The sequence below is a fragment of the Melanotaenia boesemani genome, chromosome 10 (genome assembly GCF_017639745.1).
Source record: "Melanotaenia boesemani isolate fMelBoe1 chromosome 10, fMelBoe1.pri, whole genome shotgun sequence".
In the NCBI taxonomy this organism is placed as follows: Eukaryota; Metazoa; Chordata; class Actinopteri; order Atheriniformes; family Melanotaeniidae; genus Melanotaenia; species Melanotaenia boesemani.
The window spans coordinates 30,037,100-30,064,747 of record NC_055691.1 but is presented as its reverse complement, the minus strand read 5'-3'; the positions used below and the strand labels follow the sequence as shown (position 1 = coordinate 30,064,747).

Sequence of the window (27,648 nt, the reverse complement as noted above, 5' to 3'; positions counted from 1 at the left end):
CAAACACCCGTTAAAATGACTTGAAATTGATATTTTTATTTGTTTTTACATTTTGTACAATGTGAAAACATACACAAAACAGACACTGGGTCACAGGAAATCCGCGATGAAGAATCAGAAAATAGAGTATAACTGTGCGTCAGTGGCCTCAAAGTACTGTATAGAGGTCTGATGATAGTATAGTAGTACATGGGTCTTAACCTTTGTGAGCTTGTGCTGTACATTGGCCAAATGTAAGTTGATTGTTACTGATAAGATTTAACACCAGTAAAGCATGCATGCAGGACTCATGCTGATAATCTGATGCTGAAATTGTGCATGTGATATTGATGAATAACAACTTGTGATACGGTCAGGAAAGAAAAGAAATGTTGATATTCTGATATCAAAAACGTTGAAGTTGGTAACAACCCTGGACAGCATGCAAATGTTTTCAATACCCCTCTGTCCCTACAATATAAAACTTTAAACATTGCATATTCTGCATTGCAGTAACTCACTTTTTTTCTCTAGAGAAGTTAATCTAAGAGCAGGCGAAAGTCACAACAACAGCATGGCACTCCTGTGAGGTGATGAGACAATAGCCGAGTCAGCATGACGACTTTTAAACCTTTGCTCAGCTAACTTGCTGCCTGAACAAGTGCCTCTATGAAAATGTTTAATAATAAACCACAAAAACAAATGTCAGCAAAAATCCATGTTCACATGAGCCATATAGAAATACACAGCTGGATTACACAAACACACAAATGTAACTGTAGAGAAAATGTTTCCACTTTACTCGGTGTGCTCTTTGTTTTGCAGTCCTGCGTGTGGCCTCTGTTTCAGTGTTGCATGCTCTGAACGGGCCGTGTCTGGCGGCATGACATCGTGCACTGGTTTTGTTACTTATTCTGGGCAGCACAGTTACAGCCGCAGGACTAGATGAATCTGGAACTTGTCAATAGTGAGAATGCAAGGCACTAAAGTGTTCCTCGTGTTTACAGGTTTGAGTGCATGTGCATTAAGAGTGGGTCACCACAAGCATACTCTGGTCACTGAGAATGATGTGAAAGCATTTACCTAACATTAGCATATATACGATAAAATAGAAAATGAGGGCAGGGGAGTCAGACAGAAGAGCTTAATAAAGTGCAGGATAAAATCCTGCATGGGGAATATTATACCAATAACAACAACCCTGCAATTGCACTTCTTATATTTCTTTACCTACATGTTGTTTAACAACCCTTAATAATAATTACAGTGAAACAACATCAAAATCTGATGGCTGAATACAGGTCCATTAAGAACATTGTTGTATTAAATATATGCATACAAAAAACAGACCACAGACAGACAACCCCAGACACTTGTGAGGGGTTAAAGTTAAATGTTTTGGGCTGAAATATTTTGTGACATGACTTAGCTAACAACCTGTTTATTTTTGAACTAAGCACCATCTGTCTACACAACTGGTAGAAGTACGGACACTTCCCTCAGACTGAAACATTTGACTACCATCCTAATAAAAAAAAATATTTCTGTAGGTTATGATAACTTTATTCTGAAAGTTATTTTCTTACAGTTGAGCATAAAGTGAAGTGGTTTCATGTGTGGGGGAAAAAATAAAAAAATAAAGACAAACTTAACACTACATGCACCTTCCACTCAGATTGTGATCTCCAGCAGCATCTTGTCAGTTCCAAACTGAATGGCGGTCAACACCAGGACAATACTTTTAGACATGGCAGGTCCACTGGCTTTTATGTCAGAAGTTAAGAATTAATCAGTATAATAAATTGATCTGAAATAAAACTCAAATCACAATGACGCAAAGTCTCAGAAAATGTTGAACACAGAATCATAACCTAGTGAAGAAATCTCTGTACACAGCCAATGTTTAAATGTGTTTGGGGATTAAGGCCACAGTTACAAGGGACAGCTCATCTACTTCACCGTTATTGCGTTTTACTTCCAAGTTATGGGGATAATGTAATCCTTTCCATTTCCTCGCCTAACTTACCAAGTCTTTCCTCACCTAACTTTGAATCACTTTACTTTCCCTTCTGGGATAATCTAACTGTCCCACTCTTATTTCACACTTTCTGTACCCTCATTCTCACTCACTGAGACAACTTTACTCTCCATCCTAAGTCGTTACCAGGTTAATGATCAGTCACATGTGTATGCACACGTGTCCGTGCCATGAAAATTCAACAGTCTTCAGTTCCAGCTTGGTTTAAAGTCCAGATCAGTAAGGATATGAACCATAATCCCTCCTTACCTTCTCCCCTTATAAGGAATGGCAATATTGCAATATCTGCTCTCACAGGACACATTTTGGCTGCTGCTGGTTACGACTTTGGGTCAATACATCACCAGACACAACCACCTGACTCGTCACAGCTCATTTCCACAGCTAATGTCAGGCTGAATGTGAGACTCTTGTGCTGTGGATGTGTATTGCACTCTCCCGCCAACTGCCAGACAGGCTTAATTCTGCCTGAAAGGACAAGAACCACGCAGGGCAACTCTTTACAGAAATAATACATAATGTTAAAAGTTTAAATAGAAAAAGGAAAAAAAAAATATCACAATGAAATGCCAGCTAACCAGCAAATCGTAAATTGAGAAAGTGGTTCTCGATCGCCCTGTTGATCTCAACCTGGAGCAGGGCTCTGTCTGGGCTACGTAGGCCTTGGGTTGGATCCTCCAGGAACTGACTTCTGGCTGGCTGGTGTTGTTCCCACATGGTAGCCTTGGTTCAAGGATGCTGAAGCTGTTGTAGGTGGCTGGTACTGCTTTAGTGGCTGTGCAGGGTTAAGCATGCTAACCTGGGATGTGCCTGTGGGTCCTGCCCACTGGGGAGCACTGTAAGGGGCTGAGGCATATCCAAACCCCTGGACGACTGGTCCCAGAGAGCCTTTACGAGGCCCCAGAGAGGCTGAGGGGTTGGCTGGGTTAGGCAGGTGAGTGGTGGTGGATGTATTGCTGGACGCCGTGGAAGGTGCTGGACAGAGGTAACCTGGTGCTGAAAATTTACGGCCCATGTTGGCTGGAGGGGTAATCTGTTTAAAATAAAATAAAAAGGGTTACTATCAAATATGCAGGATTTTTACAAAAACATACATATCAAACATGGACAAACAGTCAATATGCTCCAATGAAAGAAGTTTTCATATAGAAAGTATATAAAAGGCCTACATCCTGTCCAATGGTTGCTTGTGTTCCAGTTTTAGGTGCCCTCTTGCACTGGGAGAGGCTGATGGCATCTCTGGCCCAATTATCCACCAGTTGGTGGAAGTCATCGGTGAAGGTGATCTTGCCCTTTTGATTCTGAGAAGCAGAAGAAGCGGCTCCACTGGCCTGAGACAGGGAAGTAGAGATGTTCTGACAGTGGCCTGAACCATTTGTGGAACTGGTCCCACTTGATCCTGGAAATACAAGCAAGATGGGTGAGACATGAACTAGAAAATGAATATCTGTCAAAAGATATGCTTGCACTTACCCATGGAGCAACTACTGAGGCTCGGCAGAGATGGAGAGAATTTGAGTGTGGGCGTGGTGCTCACGGCAGTTTCCGAAGCTTCTGTTGAAGAGTGTGAACTCTGCTTTGGAGGCGAATCAGATCCACGGCTCTGAGCTGAAAATTTAACTTATGATCAGAATACACCAACAATAAGATGACTTAAAATATACAAATAAAAAAAAGTTTCTATTCCTAACCATAGAGTAAATTTATCATGAAATCTATCAGTGCATGGCTCCTACTTGAATGTACAGGACTGGGCTGTCCGCTACCACGAGATTTGTAGGTTTTGCTCTTGAGCCTACGTCGACCTCCAGCCATGGCCACAGCAGGTGAGAAGACAGATGGAGGAACAGGTTTTCCCATTTGTGTGTACAGAGCATCTATCTCCTCTCTCTGACGACTCTGTAAAGCCTGAATCTCCATCATATGTCTGTAAGATACACAGCAGCAAAGACAACAATCATGTTTTTGTTTTTGTGAAGTAACAGTTATTTAATGAAAATAAATATGATGAGAACTGAGACGTCAATGTGACATACTTTTCTCTCAGACGACTTATTTCTTTCTGAAGCGCTTCATCCTCTGTTTCCGAGTCATTGTCGTTGTCACTACTGTTGTGGATATGAGTTTTAGGAAAGTCTGAGGTTGAGGATGAGGGTCCATTTTGCATACTGGAGCCATGTGATGGACTGGAGCTTGCTGCCGGTGCAGGGGTCACTGCAGGAAATAAAAATATAATTTAGTAGCTCTTAGAGAGGGTTTAACTCAAGACTGAAAGATTTATCCAAAACATCTATCTTCTGGATATTTACAGATACAGTTGAAACTTTATTATATTTTAAGTGCACCTTAACAAACTTTTACAATTAAAGCTACATTAGAGCAACTGCTCTCATTAAAACTTGCTACTGCTGCCTTTTAAACTTAATACATCTAAAACGGACTTTCTATGAGCACATCTCGAACTTCATTATTCCCAGTTACTTGGTACTTAACTTGGGCATTGTAAATGCAGTGAAAAAAACTGGCAAAACTGCCTGAAGTAACTGTTTTGAGCAGCACTGAGAATGGGAGGAGAGCTAGCTCTGGGTAATTTACTTTGAATCAGCTGCGCACCTGTGACTGAAAATCGTCCCACTTTAGAGCCAATGGCAGGTACAGATGAGGCACTACTCTTGGACACTTGGAAGCGTCCAATAGTTGTGGGTTGACTGACAGGACCACCACCAGATGAGACTCCATCAGTTTCAGAAACTACTTTGGACAAAGACGATGACCGGTGGAGGGTATTTTCTGGACTGGAGGGTGAAGAAGACGATGAAGATGAAGAGGAGGAGGAAGTAGAGGATGGCGTGAGGGAGGAAGAAGAAACAATACTGGACGGATCTGGAGCACTGCCGGATGCAGCTTCAGTTGCAAGAGAGACCTGTAAATAAAGAAAGATCATTAAAAAAAAAAAAAAAAGCTTAACAATTAAAGGCTGGCTTTTCAACATTTATTGAAATCTATTGAAATTTGTGACTGAACTCACCTGGAAACGTCCACGGGTGAAACCTGAAGCTGGAGGTTGAGCTTTGTTATCTCCCTGAATGGTCTCTGGACTAGCAGCTCTCCTCAACTCGGTGTCCAAATTCCCCCGGGGTTGCTGTGACGGTGGAACCAGACAAACAGGACATGAGGAACTCAAGACAATTAAAATAGACATGGATTGTATTTTCACATGGATTTGAAAGACTTAGTTGAACAGCGTAGCATGATTTAAAGTCGTTGGATTTAACACAGGATAATAATGATAAGATATCATGCATCATTAGCCATTTAATTTGACCGGTGATGTAATGTTATAATTTGCCTCATTTAACCACACAAAGACTTAATTTATGCCAATTCAAAATACCACCCTAGTCTTCATAAGGTAATTAACAACTCCAGAATAAATCAAGCCAGTGGTTGAAGGTAACTTTAAAACCTGCAGATTTTAAATCAAAGTTAAAACTTGATCTTAAGAAGTAAGAAATGGCTGGCATAGATCAGAGTTAAAGGTGATCTATATGTGCCGTATTAGTAGTCAGGACATAAAGGCCTAACCGTCTTATGTACTATTGCTAACAGGAATCTCATTTGCCTTCTGAACTCACAATCTTGAGAGAGAATTCTTTCTTCAGATGCCTTCAGGTTAGAGACAGTTTAATCAGTTAAAGCCAGGTGACAAATTCAAAGAAAAATAAATCTAAACTGTATCATACAAACAATACAGATCACCAAGTTTAAAAAGTTGTGCAGAGCAAAAATAATGATTAAGTCACTGGAATGATCCCAAGTCCCCTCCTCCTGAGTACCACTGCGTTTTGCAGGGGAAGTGTTCCCTTTCTTTTGGAGATCAATAGGTTGTGGTCACCTACCCATCTACACAGCTACATGACCACTACTGCTCGACCCCAACAAAAACAGGCACCTTAGTCTTGAAAATAGGGGTAGAGCCAGTGGAGGAAATTGGGTCTTCTGCTATCATTTCAAGGCCTTGGGAAGAAGTGTATTGGAAAACAATGACATGGAACGGTTTCGCAGGACAGGATGAGTGTTAGGACATAGTGTAGTGAATTATAGTGAATTAGTGTCAGATCAGTTCCAAATACTCTTTCAGGCTTTACCTTTAATTCACCAATTCTTAAAAGATATTATCAATTAAATCAGGGGTGTCTTTGAAAGAGAGGTTGCTTATTCCTTTGTTACACTACCTAATCTTGGAAAAGGGGATGTGGTGGGGGTAGTATTGCAGGGGAAATGTAATCTAACCTGATTTGGTCCAGGGAAAGGGGGTACAACTTCAGAGGGCGGTGTTGCAGCTTGATCAAAACCAGTAGGCAAAGTCTAAAACAGAAAAGAATAATATAAGTATGCGTGATAAACAAGAATCAGCAAGCTGGATTTACTTTTGGGTACTGCATTAATCACAGACCTGTGCCCTAGGTTTAGATGGAGGGGTTTGTGCATGTCCTGCTGGTGTGGTTGTGGAGCCCAGAACACCATGTACTCCAGAACTGAGTGGAAGGTTAGATGGAGGAACCAGCGTGGTTCCAGGTGGGGGGGACGAAGTTCCAGTGGGAGGAGAGGAGGTCCCTGTGTTCTGACTGGGATCCAGTGATGTCGAAGAGGTGGTGCTCTGGTCTTTAAAAAGGGATCGTAACTTCATGTCTAGGGCTTGGATGTCATCTCTCCCAGCTGTCTTAGACTGTTGCTCAGCCCCGTCTGAGTCCACTAGCTGTGACTGAACCTGGGTCTGACTGGATAATGTGGTGGGAGGTGGGGGCTGAGCATGGATGGACGAATTTATTGGCTGAGAAGATGAAACAGCATTATTAAAGTGCTGCTGCTCTGAAGTGGAGACAGTTCCAACTACAGCGGATGTACCACCAGCAACAGCAGAGGCAGGGGTACCGTTTGGCTGAGCCCCAGGTACTGTGGGAATGGAGGCCTGTGCTGAAGGAGGGGAAATGGTGGAGGATGAAGTAGGGATGCTAGCAGCTGGTGGGGACTGAGAGTGAGCCGTTTCATGGGAAGACTGGGGTGGTGGACTTGGATCGATGATTGCAGTTTGTGACTGAACTATTATTGGTGGAGGCGAAACCCTCCCAGCTGACTGAGGTGGTGAGGATGCTGCTGCAGTTGTGAGAGAGGCAGCTGGGAAAGCAGTGCTGGTGGTGGAAGCCACAGCTTCTGGAGTGGACAGGATAGTATTAGAGTTTGGCCCAGGCTCACTGGATGGGCCAGTGACCGGTTCTTGTTCAGCAGCAGATAGATCAAGGGTGTTGCTTCTGTCAACACGAGCCTGTTTCATTTTATTGAAAGCCTGCTGGAGGACCCCGGATGGAGCAGAATGAGAAAGGCCCATGGGAACTTTAAAACACAAACAAAGTAAAAAGATAAAGCTAACTAAACAAAAACTGTAGCTTGATAATAAAATATAAACAATATTTTTTCCCCTCACCAGAGGCAGGTTCATCCCCAAAGGACGTATTAGCAGAAGAGTCACCAAAGAACTGTTCTTTAAGACGAGACTCTGGCACGGGGCTGACTATGAACCGCCGCCCTGCCGAATGAACCACCTGTGCAGCAGTGCTGGGAGAAATGCCTGAAGAAAAATCGCAATAAAATATGACTCAAACATCCCCGACTGGAAAATAAACACTGTGCAACACTGTGATTGTCTCAAGTGTGTTCACCTGGCATCATGGGAACAGTCAGCTCAGGCTGTTGTTGGAGATCACTCATCTGAAAACAGACAATATGTACAAAAAAATCAACTTCAATTTTAGCAGACTAGAATTAACAGCCAGAATGGGTATTGAACTGAAAAGTAAAGGCATACCTGTGGGAAGCCTTCCTTCATACCCTCTCCTTTCTCATCAGCCATTTCTATGACCTCACGGACCTGCTCAATGAAAGACTCGCGCTCACTCTCCAAGATGAATTCACTTTGAACCTGAAAACAGAAAGCATAAGAACTTTATCTGCTGGGGTTAAAACTGCATATGCTGTGGTAATGATGCACTGAACAAGTTCTCATTTGTTTATAGTTACTGTCATTGTGGAAGCAGTTAATACAACAGAAACATTAGCTGAGTTTGTGCTTTGATGAGTGTCGTTTCTATGGTATGACATGGACTGAGTGAACATAAATATATGTATAAACGGTAGCATGTTTACTGTAAATAAAATGTTTTAAATGAAAACAAAAGAACCAGTACTACCATAATCTGTGCAATCTCCTCTGGGTTATCACCATCAAGATCAAATCTAAAGGTCACCATCTTCCTGTTGTGCGTTTCCAGCTGGCATTCTGCTACTCTATCTCCCACATTAGAGATCTGCAAATTATTATTCACGTTAAAACTGCTCAGTAACAAACAGCTGAAGAAATATTAATAGATCCTCCAAGTTAGATACATACACTGAGAACATTTAGCTTGGCCTTAGTGGTCTTGTCATGGCGAGAGCGACTGCGTACGGATCGTCTTTGGTAGCGCTTTAGTGAGCGCCCCTCATGGCGACCTCCTGATGTAGAACTTCCATCATTACCATCACTAAGACCTGATGCTGCATCTGACAGACAGCTAGAGGAGACACGTATTCATACAAGAAAGATTGTGAAAATCGTCTGGATCTGATGAAATATAAATTAAAATTTAAGTAACAACCAACATACCTATCTGCAGATGGTGGCACCAAGGCAGAAGACCCTGCTGGCGGCTCCATTGGTGTTGACTGAGGAATAGTCACAGGACCCTGAAACATGGAAATTTTCAGCAATAAAGCAACTGCAGATCAAAGCCAGATCTGACATGTACAAATCTCATTATTTATATATTATTATGTTACTAGAATTAAAATGCTTATTTACACAGTAAGCTGCAATCGTTCAAATATACCAAACAGATACAAAAAAGTGAATTATGACTACTAACTAAAGAGCTAACTTGATTTCCATCATATCAGCCACCAGGTGGAGCTGTTGAGTTTGGTGAAACATGAAACTGCTGCCGTTATTCAGCTGACAGGCAGAGCGTAAATACCGCTGTGCAATGGAATTTTCATTTCCTTCAGAATGAGGCCGTTTCACTTTGTTGTGCCTCTGAGGAAATAGTTCAGTCTTTACAGGTTACAGTTATTCTATAAATTCCTCCTCCATGCTTGTATGTAATAGTGGGAATGTGCTCTAATCAACTGGGCACTTATGGTTATCGACTAAAATCAATCTAAAATAATTTGATCTGTGGTCATTAAAAAACCCAATCAGCAGCTGATATATTTATTTACTGATTTATAATAAACTGAAATGAGACATGCTGAATCTTCAGGACAATCCTGTTAGAAGGTAAGTAAACAAATGTGGCTTTATATCCATCTCTGATCAGAAATACATACAACCAAGTAAGTAATATCAACAAAACCTGACTTAACCTGATGAGGCCTATTCCACAAGTAACCAGCAGCAAAACATCACTTTACTGCAGTCGTACAAGTTTCTAAATGAATGTTAATCCTTCTAAAACAAGCAATGAACAGCCTACACCTGACAGAGTTTTTTGTTTTAAACATACCCAGCCAGAACCTCGCACATAGCCATTCCGCTATCGATACTCTAAACCAAACCTATTTCTCAATAGCAGTAACTACATTCGCCATTGTTTAATGGTTAGAAAGCTTTGTAGTGTTACTATAAAAAAATAAAATTATAAATGAAATTACATTATAAAATCAAGTACTTAATGTGATCGGTACCAGCCAGCAAATTATGTTGCCAGTAATTAAAAATTTTTCACAAAAATCCTGATCAGGGCACCCTAATGCAGTTGCACTGTGATATTTAAAACTGCAATAACAATACAAATATAGATCCCATTGTGGCTGTACTGGTTTTTACTGGTTGGCATTACTGTCAATCCTGGTATATACTGGACAAATGATTTACAAAAATGTGGTAAAGGTGTATCTCAAAATATTTTTTCCTTTAGCCATGACGAGACACATATTTCCAGCGGCAGGAGGACTGAAACAAATGTTTCACACCTGACCCGCATGCTACCACCCACACAGTAGAGTACCTGCAGAATCGAGAGGCATGAAGCCTGATAGAGGAAGTATAGATGCTCAGCGTTGATTGGTGGAGACATTATAGGAGGACTTGGATCATTGGCCCAAGACTATGAGTCATGCAAGAATAAGCAGCATGCAGGAGGAAAGAGTAGAAGAAAAAAGAGGACAGATGTAGTAATGGGTTATGTCAAAACAAAACAAAACAAAAAGACTGAAAAAACCAAACACAAAAAAGGACAGTGTCACAGTCATACTTTAGAATGATTAAGTAAATTTAGGGGAATTAAGGAGTTAAACACATATATATATTAGCATATGTGTTAAAGCAAGACTTGGGTGAGTCACCTGTAGCTGCTGAACTCCAGTCTGTGCTTGTGGCAGTACTGTGCTGCTCTCCTGCGGCTGCTGGGGGAGAGATGCCTGAGAAGATGGGGGCATCACAACTTGCTGAGTGGGAATCTATAGAAATAAAATGGATAAAAATAATAATAAAATAAAAAAAGAACAAAAACAAACAGTTGGACAGGTAAGTTAGTAGGATATAAACTAAAAATAGTCATATGGTATTTAGGCCACTTCTTAAAAGCTTGATTTTACAGTGCAGGCTTTTCTCTGAATAATATAAACACTCTTCTAAGCCCTGAACATGTAAGCAGGAAGTTAGAAAAGCCTGTCATAAAGATTCATTTCGATAACTCGTTCACTTTGTTTCTGAGAACATGTTTGACTTTAGACTGGATGTATTTAAAAGTTGTAGCAGAAAAAATGGGACATTTTATCTACCTGAGGGGGAGGCGACGGTTGGTAGAGAACGCCATACTATAAGAAACAAAACATAGCACAGGGTAAGAGTAGCAAACAATGGAACAAAATTATTTGTTACCGGAGGGGGAAACCAACAAGGTGACTAGAAAACTAAGATCCAAACCACCATTGTCAACAGGATTCATGGATTATACATAATTTGAAAATCAGGGTTTTACTTTAAGTGGTTGAAGTTAAGATTTTCTGTGGTGATACAAACGTCTGTTTAATGTACTTTCAGTAAATTACTAAAAGCTTTGTTCCAAGTGCAACATATCTGACCCAGTAAAACTGTTCATTTCAGAAACATGAGACACGTGATGTACCTGAGGAGGCACCACTGGAACAGACTGGGTGTTGGATACACCAGGAACAACTTCAGACTGGAGACCCTGCATTTGGGTAGCACAAAGAAAGCAAGAAAGAGTACCATTGGATTATGACAGAAAATAACAAGACAGACACACCCCAAGATGAACCATACTGCAGAGTATATTGAGAGTCTAACCACTTCATAAATAACAACAAAAATATATATATCTTCCTAGTTAAATAGCAGTTTCAGCACAGGGAGGTATTGTCTACAGTACTGTTAGGAGACCCAAGTTGATTCAATAATATCAAGGATTGCAGAAAATTCACAACTGGGCGAAAAGGGGATTAGGGCCTAAAATTTACAAAAGTGAACGAAGGTTAATCTAGTGTACGTTAGACAGGTTGGGTAAAATATATACCCATTTCTGAGGAAAGTATTATAAGATAGAATGACACGAGATAGTGGCGCATTTTCTCACCAATGACTGCTGCTGTGCTGGATCATTTTGTGTCTGGAGACATGACACTTGAAGCTGAAGGTGCTGACTGGGAGGAGAACTGTAGGATACTCCTGGCTGTGCGGGCAAGGCTTCAGGAAGAACAGAGGAGCTAGAATGTCTGTCTCCTGTGTCCCGTGCTGCAACAGGGGGACGAAAAGATTAATCTATGTCATGGGTGTCCAAAGTCAGTTCTCGAGGACTGCTGTCTTGCAGGTTTTCAATGTATCCCTGCTTCAACACACATGACTCAAATTAAAATGTATCCAACAGCCCATAAGGTTCTGCACAATGACTCATTAATTTGAGCCAGGTGTGTTGGAGCAGGGATACATCAAAAACCTGCAAGATTGTTGCCCTTGAGGACCGGCAATGTAAAGACTTGCAAGACACGAAGCAAACCGCTGTACTCTTGTGCAGTGGGTTAAAGGTATTTTAACCACTAATCATCTTTGATACATACCCCCTCCAGTGTGCTGCAGATGTTGGTCGGTCTCTGGTTCCTCAGTCTCTGTTTGGATGCCAGTTACACTCTGACTCTGAAGTGGAACTGGGACTTTCCCAGTTGACTGCGGGACATAGGGGACTCCCTGTGACATGCCAGTCATTTGGTTAGATTGAGGAGTGCTATAGTTAGAGCTCTGGATGCTCTGCTGAGATGCTGGTTGGGCACTCATCTGTGTGCTGTGTTGATTGGATTGTGGAGAAACATAAGTGGGCTGTGGCACTGACTGAGAATGAGGCATCTCTATAGTGGATTGTTGGCCTTGCTGCTGTGCCAGCAGTAACTGGGCCTGCATCTCCTCTTCAAGCCTTTTCTCACGATCTTCTCTGACCTTCAAGACAATCAGAAAAAATGTATTAATATTCCCAACAAAGCTCTGATAAGAAATTTTAATATAAAGCATACATCTGGTGTCTGGCATGAATGCCCAAAAATATTAAAAACAAATAAAATACATTATGATGACCATAGACAGACCTGTTGTCGCTGTGCCCGCTTGCGACTGATTAGAGACACTCTGTCCTTTATGGCCTTGGCAATGGTCTTGTGGTCACCTTCACATACATAGCCAGATTCAACCTGTGAAACAAAACCATGAAATACAAGTCAGAAATGAACAATACCAAAGAAAAGCCTTTAAACCATCAGTGACAACATTATCAATTGAATTCACCATTTCTTGAGCAACATCCTCGGGGACATCTTTGATCAGGTCAAAAGAAAACTCAACAGCTTCATTGTCTTTGTACTTCCCCTTCAGTTTCTTAATATCTTCAATTCTTAGCCACAACTTAATTGCCTCCATCTCTCCATCGTCCTCTTCTGCCAGTTCTACACGCACACCTGTATCTTCCTGGAAGAAGGCATGGTTCAGAAGGTCTTTGATTGAGTACCTAAATGGAAAGAAAACTTGCAGTGAGCCAATAAAAACATACTTTCCTGGAGAAATGACAACTCTAAACTTGTTAAATGTACTGTTCAGAAGTTATAGACCTCTCATCCTTGTTCTGGCGAATACATCCCTCGATGATCTCCTTCACTTCAGGAATGGCCACCTTGTCGAAGCTGCCAGGCTTCACTCCCTAAGGGAAACACAGAACTCTGAATGAGAAGGACTCTAAAAGCTGACCTTCTCTTAGTCCGGATATTACCTTGTACCTTTGTCTAGGTTGCCATAAAAACGGCAATTGTAAAATCTCAGAAGACTAACACGATTAACATCTTCAACTAACTTCCTTTAGTGTTGTTGGTCTGATTAGATTTAAAAAAAGGATGGATTCTCTCGGTCTGATGCCATTCAAAGATCAAACCCAAATGTGAGAAACTTTACACTTTATAATTTGAAAGCCAGCTGTCTTGAATAAACTTCTACACACAGTTAATTTTGCTCAGTGAAGATCACTACTGGGGGGGAAAAAAATGCTTTGACCAACACACATTTTTGAGTTGAGAAGGATTTTAAAGATTGCAGAATGTTAAGTGCTGGAAAGAAGGAGGGCACAACACAGTGAAAAGACACTAATGAGAAGTGACGTATAGAGCAAACAGCAAAAGGAAACAGTCCTGCGTTACAGGAAATCTGAGGACTAGTTGAGAAGTAAACAGTTAAACTAAAATACAAGATAAGAAACTGCAGCCTTTTTTTTTCCTAATGAGCACTACAGTAAAACCAGAGCATGAAACACAGCCTTATTAGTAAATCAACTCTGGTCATTTTTTCTTTGTTTAACCATGATTCAGTCTTTAACTCAAGAATTAAAAATAAAATTAAACCTAAGTTGCTATAGATCTAGAGGTAGATACCATAGATGAAATTACAGAAACTGATTCAATCTCTTTACTGCTCACACACTGTTGCAAAAGAATGAATCATAAGCGACTCATAATTTCAGAACATCAGCATGACCAGGATGAATAGGACTAAAACTAATAAGGTTACTTGTGCTTAGAAACAGTTAAAAAGCTAAACTTTTAACTTACAAAATAAGAGCACTGTGCTTGTTAAGCCCCTCATCAATCACACACACCACAGGTTAGGGCTGGGCGATATGGCCTAAAAATTAAATCTCTGATTTTTTATAACCAAATCTGATTTCCAAATTTAAATCGATTTTTTTCTTTTCTTTTACAAAACATAAACTTATTAAAAACATTTATTTATTTATTTATATTGATGAATGTCAGCAAAAATAAAGCATATAAAGTCATAGCTTTTCCACCATATAAACGACTTCATATCTTACATAGAAATATGCGACACAACTGCATCCGTGATCGCTTTCCATCTGGATCCTTATCATACAGGATCCACTGCAGAAATAATATCCCTGATGAAGGTTGTCTCTTAACTAGGGTTTGTGGGTTAAGTTGACTTCTGCAACTCATAGAGAGCAGCATTTCTCACTGCAGTTATACGCACAGCTAAATCCCAGGTGTGAGTGAAGGGTCACTTCACTGAAAATCTGTGAAAATCTAAGTCTGCTGCTAACTAACTATGGAAAAAAAATCCAGATTTTCATAAAAATAAATGTCCAGAAATGGAAAATTCGATTTTATCGATTAATCGCCCAGCCCTACCACAGGTCTACGTTATTACCAACAAAACACCACAAATAAGTGACGAAAACAAGAAAATTAAAATTGAGTTAAACAAAATGGGGTTGTTGGTGTTAAGAACATGTGTTCTCTTGGAAGATAGCAGTGAATTGAAATGCAATAAAAGCTAAAAAGATGTGAGCAGGAATAATAATAAAAAAAAAGATTCCAGGGACACTAGCCTTCTTGACACATAGGAGTAGGTGAAGGCATGGCAGAGTCGTGACATGGAGGGTTGACAAAAAAAACTTACGCTGGTTACTCTGCGGTAGATCTGTGCAGCATTCTGGCACTCTGAGTACGGGTACTCTGAGGTGGCCATCTCCAGCATGCACATTCCAAAGGCATATACATCCACTGACTCGTCGTACTTCTCCTCATACATCTCAGGCGCCATGAACTCAGGGGTACCTTAAATCAAAACAACTATTCAGAACTCTCGAACTCCCTTACTGATTGTGTGGGCTTCTCACAACCCACTGCCCCTCTGCCCCTCTAACCCATGGGGGGTTGAGGAAGAGGAGGATGAGATGAGTGACCAGCCTGATGACATCTCCTGCAGTAGAACCTGTGAGATGAAAGTTGGAAGAGAGAGATAGAGAAAAAAAAATGGGAAGGAAAGCAAAAAAGAGACAGAAAACAAAAAAGGAGGGGGAACGTGGGCTCAGTTAAAACTGCAGAGAAGGAGGCACGTGTTTGTCTGTGTAAGACCCTCATATGTTGGGATATAAGAGAGTGACTGAGGTAGCCAATGTGCAGAACACAATTGTTGGCAGGAGTGATTATTTAAAATCTTCAAAGATTAGCTCTAACATGAGGCACTTACAAGTAATCCTCAAGCTGGAATACAATAACATTCATTAAAGGCAAAGCCAATTAGCTCTGTAAGGAAATTAAACTAGCTATGGAAGTAACTTTTGTCAAGGCATCATCTTAAAACCACAATAACATCACCCTTAACAGTCCACTCACCTTTCGAAGTCTGACTTACCATCTCCTCCTGACCTGCAGAATCAAACTGTTATGGTCATGTCTTAGGAGCAGATCCCATAGCTAGTTACAGTGCTTAACAGTGTGTCCCTGCACATCAGCCTTGTTGTATCAATTATTTCAGATTCAATCTTGGGTCTTACACAGAAAAACTCATTTGATTATTTAACTGTAATTGTTTTTGATATTGATGTGTATTACAGCACACTGTCAGACTTACCAGGCCCATAAAAGATACTTACTCAATGACCAGCAGTACCCTATTCATTCCAAACAGCAGAATGGGGCACAGCTGAGGCTAGAGCCTACATTTTAAAAACATACCCAAGAATGTGAAGGAAAAAAAAAAAAAAAAAAAGCAAAATGCTGACAGAGAGAAAGTGGAGAAAGCTCCCTGGACACATAGATGGAGCAAAAAGATTCTGCAGTCCTGCAATATTTCAAAAGACAGCAAGAGACAAACACTAAGAAAAAAAAAAACCTGTTGAGGCAAAGCCATAGAAAGAGATGTTAAACATTATTTGTGTAACGGGAAAACAGACCACATATTTCCAAACCACAGAACAAAGACCAGTCTAAAACAGAAACAAAGGCCATACCTATAGCTTTGGCCGAAATAGCCTGAAAGAAGGCATGACAACTATTACAATAACGATACTGATAATCAAAAAGTAGGAGAAACATTAGGCGCTACTTACATTCAGTAGATGCCTGGAAAAAGCCCTTTCTTTTTGGAGAAACAATAAACAGAAATGCTCTGTACATGGACCAAAATTGATTTTTAAAAATAAAGCAAGTGTGCAAAGAGGAAAAGCCTTGTGGTTATCTGCCTAAGATCACCACAGTATTTGGCCTCCGTTTGAGCTGTGGTTTGAGAGATGGCTGAAACGCTGTGGTCTGTTTTTGAAACCACATCGTCAGAAAAACACAATTTTTCCAAAGAAAACAGTCATAACCTCAGAAAAGTTTCTTTCCCAGAGGGATTAGGAAGCAGAAGTGACTTTGGATTCATACCTATAACACTCTTGGCAAAGGATGCACGCTTGAGTGTTGCCAGCCCCAGGTCTCCAATCTTGACAGATCCTGTTGGGCCTGTGATGAAAATGTTGTCACATTTGAGGTCTCTATGGATGATTGGTGGAGCCCGGGTATGAAGAAAGTGAAGTCCTTTAAGGATTTGTCTACACCAGCTACGGAGCACCTTAATTTTCATCACCTTGAACCGCTTCAGATATCTATAAAAGAAAAAAAAAAATTGTTTTTCCAATATTCTTTGAAGCACAGAAAAAATTATAATGAATGTACTTGTGTATAAATGTAGAGAACAGAGAAAAACAAATGCAAATTTTGAACTGTGCTTATGCATGCAACATCTTAAAAATGTGGTAGTTGCATTACCAGTTAAAACAAAGTTACATTTAGCTTCTAAAAGACCAATGTTAAGTCATAAAGATTATTCTTCTTATCCAAATTATATGCTATCTTTGTGAATACCATGTGTGAATCTTACACAAATTAAATCTGCCAAGTTTGATACTCACGTTTTAAGTGTACCAGAGGTCATTAATTCTGTGACCAATACAATACACTTCCTTCCTTTTGAAGGTCCCTCCCAGGAGTCATAAAAGCGAACAATGTTGGGATGCTGTAGTCCCTTTAACATCCCCGCTTCCTCTTTAAAGCGTTGCCGTTCTGCCTTCGAAAGCTTACGATCCTGTAGAGGAAAAAAGGAAAAGATTTCACAAAACGCATGTAAGAATACTGAGCAACATAAAGTTCTGTCTCTATTTTTCATGTCTAAGTCTGCAAAAGAAGTATGGCAAGTCTTTAATTCAATGAACCAAAGAAATGAGAAGACTGACTGTCAAATATGATCATGGCAGCACATAAACTCAGTGGATAATGATTCAATGTTTGCTGGCTAATTTTAAATTTGGTTTGATTCAGGTGCTATCAGTCGATATTAGACAATATTGCATGCAGATTTAATAACAATAGTTTCCATTCAAATCAAACTGTGAAAAGGAACTTAAGTATCAAACCATATTTTTATTCTTGAGCTCAATCAGATATTTAAATTATAAACATTTGTTCTTTTACCAAAAAGATTGTGCAACATTTTGTATGTTGGACTTTAAAATTTTCACACAATGTATAAGCAAACTTAAATAAGAAATTTGTTTACATTAAAACAGGATATAGTATAATCCTTACTCCTGTTAAGAGTCTCATTCGTAGCACTTAGTTATAATAGCCAAGACAGTACAGTCTGAAACTATCGTAGTTACACACCTCACAGTTGGATATCGACATTTTCCTCAAATTACAATAAAACATTTTGGCTGTTAAAACAAAAATGAAAAAGAAATGTAGATAGTTACATGTGTTTGTTCTTATGCCCCTTTTACAAACGATAACTTATCCATGTTTGATCAATGTTTTCAATTTGAATCAATGCTATTCAATTGATGCATTATAGATTATAGTGATACTAATTCACAACTGCTGTCTTCACAACTATTTTCACACCTAAGTAACTGCACTTATCAAATACTACTATGACATATATATGTATTCCATTGTGAAAAATGGGAAATAATTCACACAATATTCACTGGAGATAATAAAGAATCCTGTTGAGAAAAAACATGACTGAACATTCCAACTATATAAAGCATAAAGAAGTATTAGCATTGCTGCTTTATGTATCTTCTGCTCATTAGCCAAAAAATCTGAAACACATGCAACCACCCCTCTCACATATCCTGAGCAATTCCTAGCATGACCCACATTTTGAACATATGACTGTAACACAGGAAACCCAGCCGAGAAAGGCCCCATGAAACTCAGTTGTCAAAGACCTCCCATGAAGCCCCTAAAGACCTGATTACATGCCCAACTGTCCAGGAAATTCAACCCATTTTTAAGATTTGACTCTGGGTATGTTGTCAAAGGGTAGAAGCTTTTCAGTTGCTGACTTTAGTTTAATCAAAATAATAAAAATACTAGCTACTGTGTAGGTGGAGGAGGTCTTGGATGTCTTAAGGAAGCACTAGCAAATAAATTGAGAAGGTGAAACATGTTAAAAAGACAACATTTAAGAGTTGGAAAGATAGTAAACTGTAACTCAAAATCATGAAACAGAAAATGAGTGAAGGAAGCACCACCATGATACTTAAAAAAATGACCTACTTTGTAAACTGTTTATGCATTTATCTAGTGGAGCTGTAGTTCCTCTTTCTTTTTCTGTGCACCATATCAAAATAGGCACATAAAACATCTACAGCAGCATATTCATTCAGACTGATAAGTCCTCAGCTGTGCAACACCCCAACAGCCGTTGATATGAAACCAAATCCACTAGAGACACACTGCCATTTACTTTGAAAGCTGACTTTAAAATAAATGTTTTGTCAGGCCGAGCCCAATAATTTTAAAACCCAAAATTCCTGTTATAGCCAGTTCAACAAAGTAATTCCCCACTATCTGACTCAACTTCTGGAAAGTTATGACAGGCCAGATAATAAGTTGGCTGGTTAATGTTATCAAATGTATCTCATATTGAGGTGATCAGAAATGGCAGATTGTTTTAAGGAATATGTGGTCAATTATTTCACTTGACTTCATTTCACTTCATGCAGCAGCTGGATGGCTGAGTTGGCAGAGCATTTGTCACCCATGAAGGAGACCAGTTGGGTCCTCACACAAGAACCTTAATGCTACTGCCTAACCACTGTAAGTTGCTTTGAATAAAAGCGTCTGCTATATGACTGTAATGCAACTATTAAGCAGAATGGCAGTTCATACATGTCTGCATTCCAAGCAGCCTTATCATATTGCAACTACAGAACAATGGCTTTGGGCATGTGTTGGATGTGTTGGATAAATGAATAATAGACCTACTCAAGCATACAGACAACTCAGATGCAACAGTGTTACTCAGCAAAAGTCAGGACAAACAGATTACACTTTGTGTCCCCATGGAAGCTTGTGTTGCCCATTTACGTATCACTTAACTGCTTTAAAAAACAGTACATAAGAAACACACCAAACTCTGTCTTTCAGTGTTTTACACCCATAGCTTTTATTGCTCTTACAATCACTCCAGAGCAAAGTCAAATATTCAACAATGAAAGGGACTAAATAGAAATACTCTCCATCTTTTCAGAGTTTGATGGTAAAGTGCATTCCTAGCTCTTGATTTATAAGACATTTAGATGATTCCTAGCAACCAATGTATTCTTAACTTTACCATCCAGATTTAAAACTAATCTGAATCATATGAAACTAGAATAGGACAAGAATGGGAAGAGCGGCCTCTAGGCAAAGGCCATCATAAATAACCCAACAGCCCAGAAATAGACTGGAAGGAAAAGTCTTTGATCAAGCCAAAGACTGGCTTTGTCAGGTCTCTTACTCTGAAGCTGGAACTAAGAGTTTTATGGAGTTCTTTTCTCAACAACGTGGGTAATGGCTTAAAACCAAGAAACTATGCTTTAACAGTTTCACTATTAACTGTATTAAAATGTAATAACTCCCAGTTGATGCCTTTGGTCAGTTAGAACTCCCACTGCTTCAGATGGATAACTGGGGTCTTCCCAATCTCTCAGGTATAGCCAATAGTAGAGAGGAGGAATTCAGATAGTGGAAAATAATGCAAATCAAAATGAATGAGTAGGGACAAAGGCTTAGGTTCCTTAAGTTACCGGTATTTCCCTTTCTCCTGCTCAACTTCCTCTCGGTAATGACCTACTTATTTTTCAGACATGCCAAAATCTGAGTCAGACAACAAATGTGTGGTCATGGGTGGGTTAAAGGGTAGCTCTCTATAAATTCTTGAGAAATATTGAAAAACAGCTCTTTATACTTAACAAGCCAGTAAAATTACAACCACAAAGGTTCTAGTTTGAGAGAAGGTCAAGTGATGTTTAACACACTGCTCAAGTGTGAAATTGATCTAATCACAGTCCCCAAAAGGCAAAAAGTTCTATAATTCAAGCTAGGTATAAGAAAAACTGATAGACCTAAGATAAAACCTATCTGACATGTTTAATTACAAAACATGAACAAGCACTGCTGTTGCTTCAAGGGAGACTCAATTCTCAGTGAGGAAACTAGTGGCAGAACTGGTTACCCTGAGTCCCTACTTCTTTCTTAGATTTACTATGATAACGGGGAAAAAAGCTCTAACTGCATTAGTCTCTTAAGCAACAAAAGCCTTTGATTGATTCCATTCATATACCAGAAATATGCTCACTTTAATGAAAATATTGCAAAGCAAATTGATAATGAATGGAATAGAAAATTGATTTGGAACGTTGTAAATCAAAATTGAATAGTTAATAGAAAAATCAGTGATGATACCCTGCCCTATTTCTTGTTTGAGGTTTAATCAAATACTTGCAAATTAATTCCATATAAATTTATGGAAACTATGTCAAGTTAGCATGTTTATTTTTTAATGTGTCAGTGCAATCTCACCCTACTGCTATCAATGTGAGCCATCAATGCAAGTGGAAACTAAATGTTTATTTTAAACAATGCTTCCATCAAACCTTCTTACAAAACCTTATCAAACCAACTTTACTTGCATTCATATACACTCACTGTTACATTTAATTACATGTGGGAAAAAAATCAATTAAAGAACTAAAACTAATAATAGCATTAAGACAAAAATATGACTGTATACACCACTAAAACAAGAATGCAGCACTTTGTGCTGCATTCTTGTATGAAAAGTGCTATATAAATAAAGATTGATTGATTGATTGATTAAAAGTGCTTCGATTATGTACGGGTAATAAAACACAAGAGGACGTGACAGAGAATGTCAACTTAATCCGTTTCTTGTTTTAAGATTCTTTAATTCGCAGCAAGGAATCATCCTTAAGTAAAAAGCAATCTAGAGTAAAATTCTTTTGAGTAATCATGGTGGCAATTACAAAAATCCAGGGGGTGGGGGGCTTGAAAATCTGAGGAAATTAAAGGGTGGGAGGTGAAATGATGGTTTATAAGCAGGCCTTGGCAGGTCAGCCTGCTGTCTCACACAGGAGATTCCTCTGTGAGGAATGTGACCCATTTTACATTCACACAAGCATTCGCAGCAGGAATGCACTGAGCATGCGTGTGATTTGGCCTGAGAGGGGGGAGGGGCGGCTGTCTGTAATCTTCACATTGTTCTGAAACCAGCTTGTGTGGCTGTAGGTCTATCTGTTGCTGTGTGAAGCCTTTTGCTCTCAAGACACAGTGAAAGTCTTATAGTAAAAGCAAACACTTATGTAGCAAATTAGGTCAGACTTTTGACCCTGTAGTTGTTATAGCAGCACTGACAACATAGCTGCATTTTTACTGTATATACATATACATTTATATGTATATACACATATACATATATATTCATATATACATATACATATATACACACATACATATATATAAAATTACAATCTTAAAGAAACTGTAAAATTTGTAAAACAGCCTTTTAAAATGCAATTACTATTATTAATGTGGTGATTATCACTTCATTTGCTGCCACATTCAGCTCTGAAAAAAATCCAATCTTATCATTATCGTATTGTTAATCGTTTCACTGACTTCCTTAATATTTTAGGTATAATTCATCTTCAAAGTTGCATTTATTTAAAATTAAATGCAATATTTCCTTTTAATGTCAGGAATTAATCAATTATAGCTTCAAAAATTATAAACAACATTACAACTAATTAATTTTCTAGTGGTATAGCATGTGAAAGTCAATCAGTAAAGCCAAACTGAGTATTTTCTGTAGCAATTTCCTGTGCCTAAAGTGCAAGTCCTGAAAACAGAACTGCCTATTTAAAATAGTTCATCATAATTTTACAATATCTTCAAGATGAAAAAAAAAACACTTTACTTTAGATATTCACCCCATCATGCCAGCTACTACTGGCTTGGCTTCATAACAAAAAACACCAAGGAATGGGAAGTTTTTTTTTTTTTGTTTTTTTTTGCTATGCTTTAATGAGAAATGCAATCTAAAACAATTAAAAGTGAAATGCTGGCCTTGTCTCTCAGAGCGGAAAAGATAGAGCCTGTGGCTTAGGTAGAAGTGAGAAAAGAACATGTTTTGCCTGTTACCCACCAAAAGTATGACACTTGCAAAAGGGATGCATCCGCTCAGATAATTCATTAAAGAACATGTAAGACTGGTGTGCTCTCAAATAGCTGAGGGTCTGAGTTAAACCAAACATCTCCTTAGAGCAAACATGTGGCAAAATAATGTGATAATGATTGCGAATTCCATACCTGAAGCTCACACCAAGCCACCTCCACTGTAGTCTCAGTATCCAAGCCTTTGTAGACTGTCTTGAAGGAGCCACGTCCAATTTCTATGTCAAATTTTAAGAATCGGCCATCAGGTGATGTTCCAACAGCTTTGGTCTCTGCTTCCTCAATGTCCTCTTGAACTCTTTTCTCGTGTTCTCTTTGCTCTGCCTCTGCTCGTGCTTTAGCAGAATCCTTATCTTCCTCCTCGCCCTCATCCTCATGGCACTTTGCCTCAATAGCGCTTTCAGGTTCTGTTTGACTTGGTAATTCTGTTCCTAGACATGGTGCAGAGTGGGCCAAATCCACCACCACTCCATCACGGATATCTTGTACTGAAGGCGCTTGCACTGAAGGCACATCAGCCTTTGCTATCTCTATCTCCTTTCCTTGTTCACTTTCACCATCTCCAGACACCTCATTTTGAGCTATCTCTAGTTCAGCCTTCGGTAAGTGAGTAGCAGCAGCTTTTTGCCTCTTTAGAACAGGTTCCTGTAGCTGACCCCGTTGAGGTGCAGGGATGGGGATTTTGCTGGGTAAAGGAAGGGCTAAAGCTGTGGCATTGGAATCACTAATGACACTTCGACGTAAAAAACGATGTTCTGGGTTAATTCGGTCACGCTCCATGGTGTGATGCCGGCGTCTCACTTCTGTTGGCCGACACTCATTCACCATTGAATCCGAACCAGAACTGGGGCCATTTCCACTTTTATGAGGGGGAGCCAGGAACTTCACCATTTTGTCATCTATCTTTTCCGACATCCCACCACCCACACAAGGAATAAGGGAATAACTGAAAATTTTAAATCAGAATACTTCCATGTCTGCCATATAGGCATGTATAAGCAATTTCAGTCTGTGCTTCAAAAAGTAAAAAGACAGACACAGAAATTCTATCTTACACTGCCGTCTCTATGGCTTAAAGACTGTCTCTATGTATACAGTGCAGAGACTGGGGATGCAAAATGGGGGGTATCCTCTTGAAAGTGGAAAAAGATGGAACACTGCAGCTGAACGCAGAGTGCTGATATTGATACGAAAGTCTCTTTACGTCAACATCATCCATTCTGTAAAACACAGGGTGCAGCTTCTTTCAAGCATAAGGACTCAATGATGAGGAACAAACAAGTACAGCCTACAACAGGCACAGGCACCAATCACCCAAGTGTTGGTAAAGGCAGGATGGGCAGATGGCTTGAAATCACTCCAGTCCACTTTTTCTGTAAGAAAAAACAGAAAGGAAATTTTTTATGAATGCGACATATGTCAACAATGCCTCTAAAAACCTGCATAGATCTTCACAGAAAAGATTTACTGTACAGATAAGTTTAATTATATTACTTTTTCAGTGGTACAAAGCTGAAGGCCACAACATATCTAATGTGTCAGTTATTCTTCTTTATGACTATTCACTAGATCTTTTTCGTACTACACATTTGACTGCTTATGCTTAGACTTTCTCATTTCTTATGAGATTTCCCACCTTAGGTATTTTCCTTCAAACAGGTTTTTTTTTCCATCAGAACAGCACACAAATTTACCTATTCTATAACACACTAAGTGACATTTATTCAGCAGTGAGTCCAATCTACACAGAGTATGCAATTACAAGCTGTCTTAACTACATACATGTGGTACAAAACTTAACATTTCACAATCATTAAGAACAACACACTGCCCCCTTTATAACTAGGGACTAGAAGTGACTGACTGAAAATGAACTACTGTTAATAATTATGTTTTAGTAAAAATTTTAATTTACGTTTAAAAAACTTAAGAGGATGATAGATAGATAGATAGATAGATAGATAGATAGATAGATAGATAGATAGATAGATAGATAGATAGATAGATAGATACTGCCCTATTTCCCATTTTTTTATTAATATAGTCAGATTTGATCCACTGTTGAATGTGATTTATAAGTCATTAGGCATGAACTACATCTCCAAAACATCTGCTCCATCCCGCATTTCCTCAATTAAAGCAACAGTTTTTCAAACCTGCCGTGAACTTCAGTGACAATATTGTTACATACTTTTTACCTCTTTCTTGTCATGGTTGCAGCCATGACCACCATGAGCAACCGTAATGGCAGAACTAAACTGGACAATGTTAGCTGTATTAACAGCAACACATATAAAATAAATTATTCTTAAAAACAAGCAAACAACAATTAAAGTAGACCTATATTTATGAGATCTTGTAACTACAACCAATTTCTATTGTTGTATAAATGACACCAAAGTTTTCTGAAATGGTAAGATCGCGTTCAACATTACAAAGCGAGAGGAAGCAATGGCTCTTTGTTAGCAAGCTAACTAGCACAGCTAGCACACACCTAGTTAGCTGACTTTGGCTAATCCCTTAACAGGAAAATGATAACCCACGATGACTAGTTTCCGCGTCACGTATTTTAAAGAATTTATTCTAACCCGTAATTCTACTAACATTTTACATAGCTAATGTCAACCTTGACTTATGTTTTAACACAACTGTAACCATTCACACTTAACTACAGTTCACAACTTTACCATGTTCAAGTCCAGTTTCCATCCCGAAACGATTAACATTACACCGGATACTCTGGCCCACAGTAATGCCGGTTGGAAAGGCGGTGACAAATAGCGCCACAGCTACCAGCAAGCTAACGGTAGCTAGGCGGATCTTGCTAATGGCCTAAAAAAATAGACCCACCCCCTGGTAGCCCCCATTAATGCTATCAAAAGATGTAATGATACCAACGCTGGGCTGTCATTTACACAATTTATATCTATATTCCAGTCGCTGCTCAAAGACAACGATTTGTAGTCTAGACTTTAATTAAAATACATATATTTATTATGTCTACAAACATGACGCAGTGTTTAAGGTCGGCAAGTCTGATAAAGCTGTAGCAATTAGCGGTCTATCTCTTCAATACACTGGGTAGCAGATAGACTTACCTCGTATCCATTATTCACAAAACAAGTCACAGCCAATGTCGTTTAATTTATCTTTACAGCATAAACCGTCTTCACATATTTACAACAAACGCATGTAAATTGTCCATATATAAGCTATGTGTCGCCCAAATACGTATCCCAGTTATTGAACATCTACATTGAGATTTTTAGGCTCGTTTTAAACATGCAACGCAGTTGCTACAGATTGACGAAGAAAGAACGGCTGCATTAAAAGCGCATGCGCAGAGAAACAACGACATTACATCCACAACACATACGCACACAGTATTTCATTAAATACTGCATGTTGTCAGTCATACATCTTGGTGTATAAAGGCAGTGCATTTAGAGTGTATGATTAGAGACCATCAATAAATTATAAGGTTCCTAATATTGAACTGATAATTAATGCTCTCATAAACATACTTAAAATACATTTAAAGAAAGACAAATCTGTTCTTTTGAGATATGTTTATGGAAGACTTTCATTATACAGCGAGGGAAGACTAGAAAAAGTAGACTACTAGCCAGTTGCCTCAGGCCCCCCATATTTTCAGGTTTACCACTATTTTAAATCTACATCTGTGATTAATTTTGGTTTTGATTACATTTGTGATACCTACTGGGGGCACAATATTATTTGTGTTTTACTAGATTAATGCTTTATTGTGTGTTCTTTAAATATTAAAAAAATACTTTTTTAAAAAAAAAAAAAAAAGGCTAGGCAAGTTTATTTGTATAGCACATTTAAACAACAGGGTGACACAAAGTGCTTTACAGAATCGTGGAAACATAAAAAAATAAGCATGATTTAAAATTAAAAATAAAGGAGAAATAAATAATAAAGAACATAAAAAAACACAGTGTTAAAACATGATCAAGTTTAAAAATTCAAGCTTAAAAGAAAGTAGGTTTGATTTTGAAAGTAAAAATCAAAAACATATTGTAGTGCCAAAGGAGGTTTTCTCCATATCTAAAAGTATTTACTGCTATATTTGACATGTTTTAAACAGTAAACTCCTAAGTTGTTTAAAATATGTATAGAATAGCTATATACAATGGGATGCTATAGTTTGATTATTAAAAAGATAATCACACTTTGCTGTTACTACTAACTTTTCCTTTCACTTTATTTTATTGTATGCACTACGATTTGTAATTGCACTCTCAATTTATACTGATTAGAGCATCACTTGGATAAATGGAAAAAATTGGAACTTTTTGTCACTAAAATAATAAACCTTAACTAAACGTGATACGTTAATGGATAACTAATAAAAAGTCGATTACACACGAAAGATTAAAACTTGAAATATATTGAATTCAATTACAATTAGTATAATTCCATGGTATATCCAAATGACTAAGTCAATTTATTGAATTACTTAAAAGAAGAGGAGTCAGGAAAAGATCATTTTGCACAAATTTGAAACGGCAAATTTTACAGTAAGTAAACACTGCCCCCTGGTGGTGTTTATTTACTAAACATGCGAATTGTATCTGCTTTCAAAAATTTCAGACTAAAATAAAATGCTCACCCCCCCCCCCCCCCCCCCCCCCCCCCCCAACACTTGACCTGAT

General features: G+C 38.8%; 1 protein-coding gene across 4 annotated transcripts; it reads right to left on the bottom strand.

Moving 5' to 3' along the window:
- Nucleotides 1–16: 16 nt before the first annotated feature.
- On the bottom strand, nucleotides 17–26,302 carry LOC121647312 (serine/threonine-protein kinase WNK1-like). Of its 4 annotated transcripts, none has more exons than XM_041996631.1 (28): nucleotides 26,068–26,302; nucleotides 23,105–24,342; nucleotides 17,359–17,531; nucleotides 16,832–17,052; nucleotides 15,081–15,238; nucleotides 13,226–13,314; nucleotides 12,906–13,125; nucleotides 12,710–12,811; nucleotides 12,191–12,563; nucleotides 11,710–11,870; nucleotides 11,242–11,307; nucleotides 10,895–10,930; nucleotides 10,457–10,570; nucleotides 8,721–8,800; nucleotides 8,466–8,628; nucleotides 8,266–8,382; nucleotides 7,884–7,997; nucleotides 7,738–7,786; nucleotides 7,503–7,646; nucleotides 6,474–7,411; nucleotides 6,311–6,385; nucleotides 5,046–5,159; nucleotides 4,631–4,940; nucleotides 4,054–4,231; nucleotides 3,754–3,944; nucleotides 3,491–3,637; nucleotides 3,187–3,416; nucleotides 17–3,050 (listed from the first exon to the last, which is right to left on the bottom strand). In XM_041996631.1, exons 2-28 carry the CDS (start codon nucleotides 23,882–23,884, stop codon nucleotides 2,670–2,672), a joined length of 5,724 nt encoding a protein of 1,907 aa, XP_041852565.1. In that variant the 5' UTR covers nucleotides 23,885–24,342; nucleotides 26,068–26,302; the 3' UTR covers nucleotides 17–2,669. The 4 variants fall into 4 exon arrangements, with proteins under 4 accessions (XP_041852565.1, XP_041852568.1, XP_041852567.1 ...); XM_041996634.1 differs by having other exon boundaries at nucleotides 3,491–3,625; XM_041996633.1 differs by having other exon boundaries at nucleotides 11,710–11,867.
- Between the last annotated feature and the right edge of the window lie 1,346 nt (nucleotides 26,303–27,648).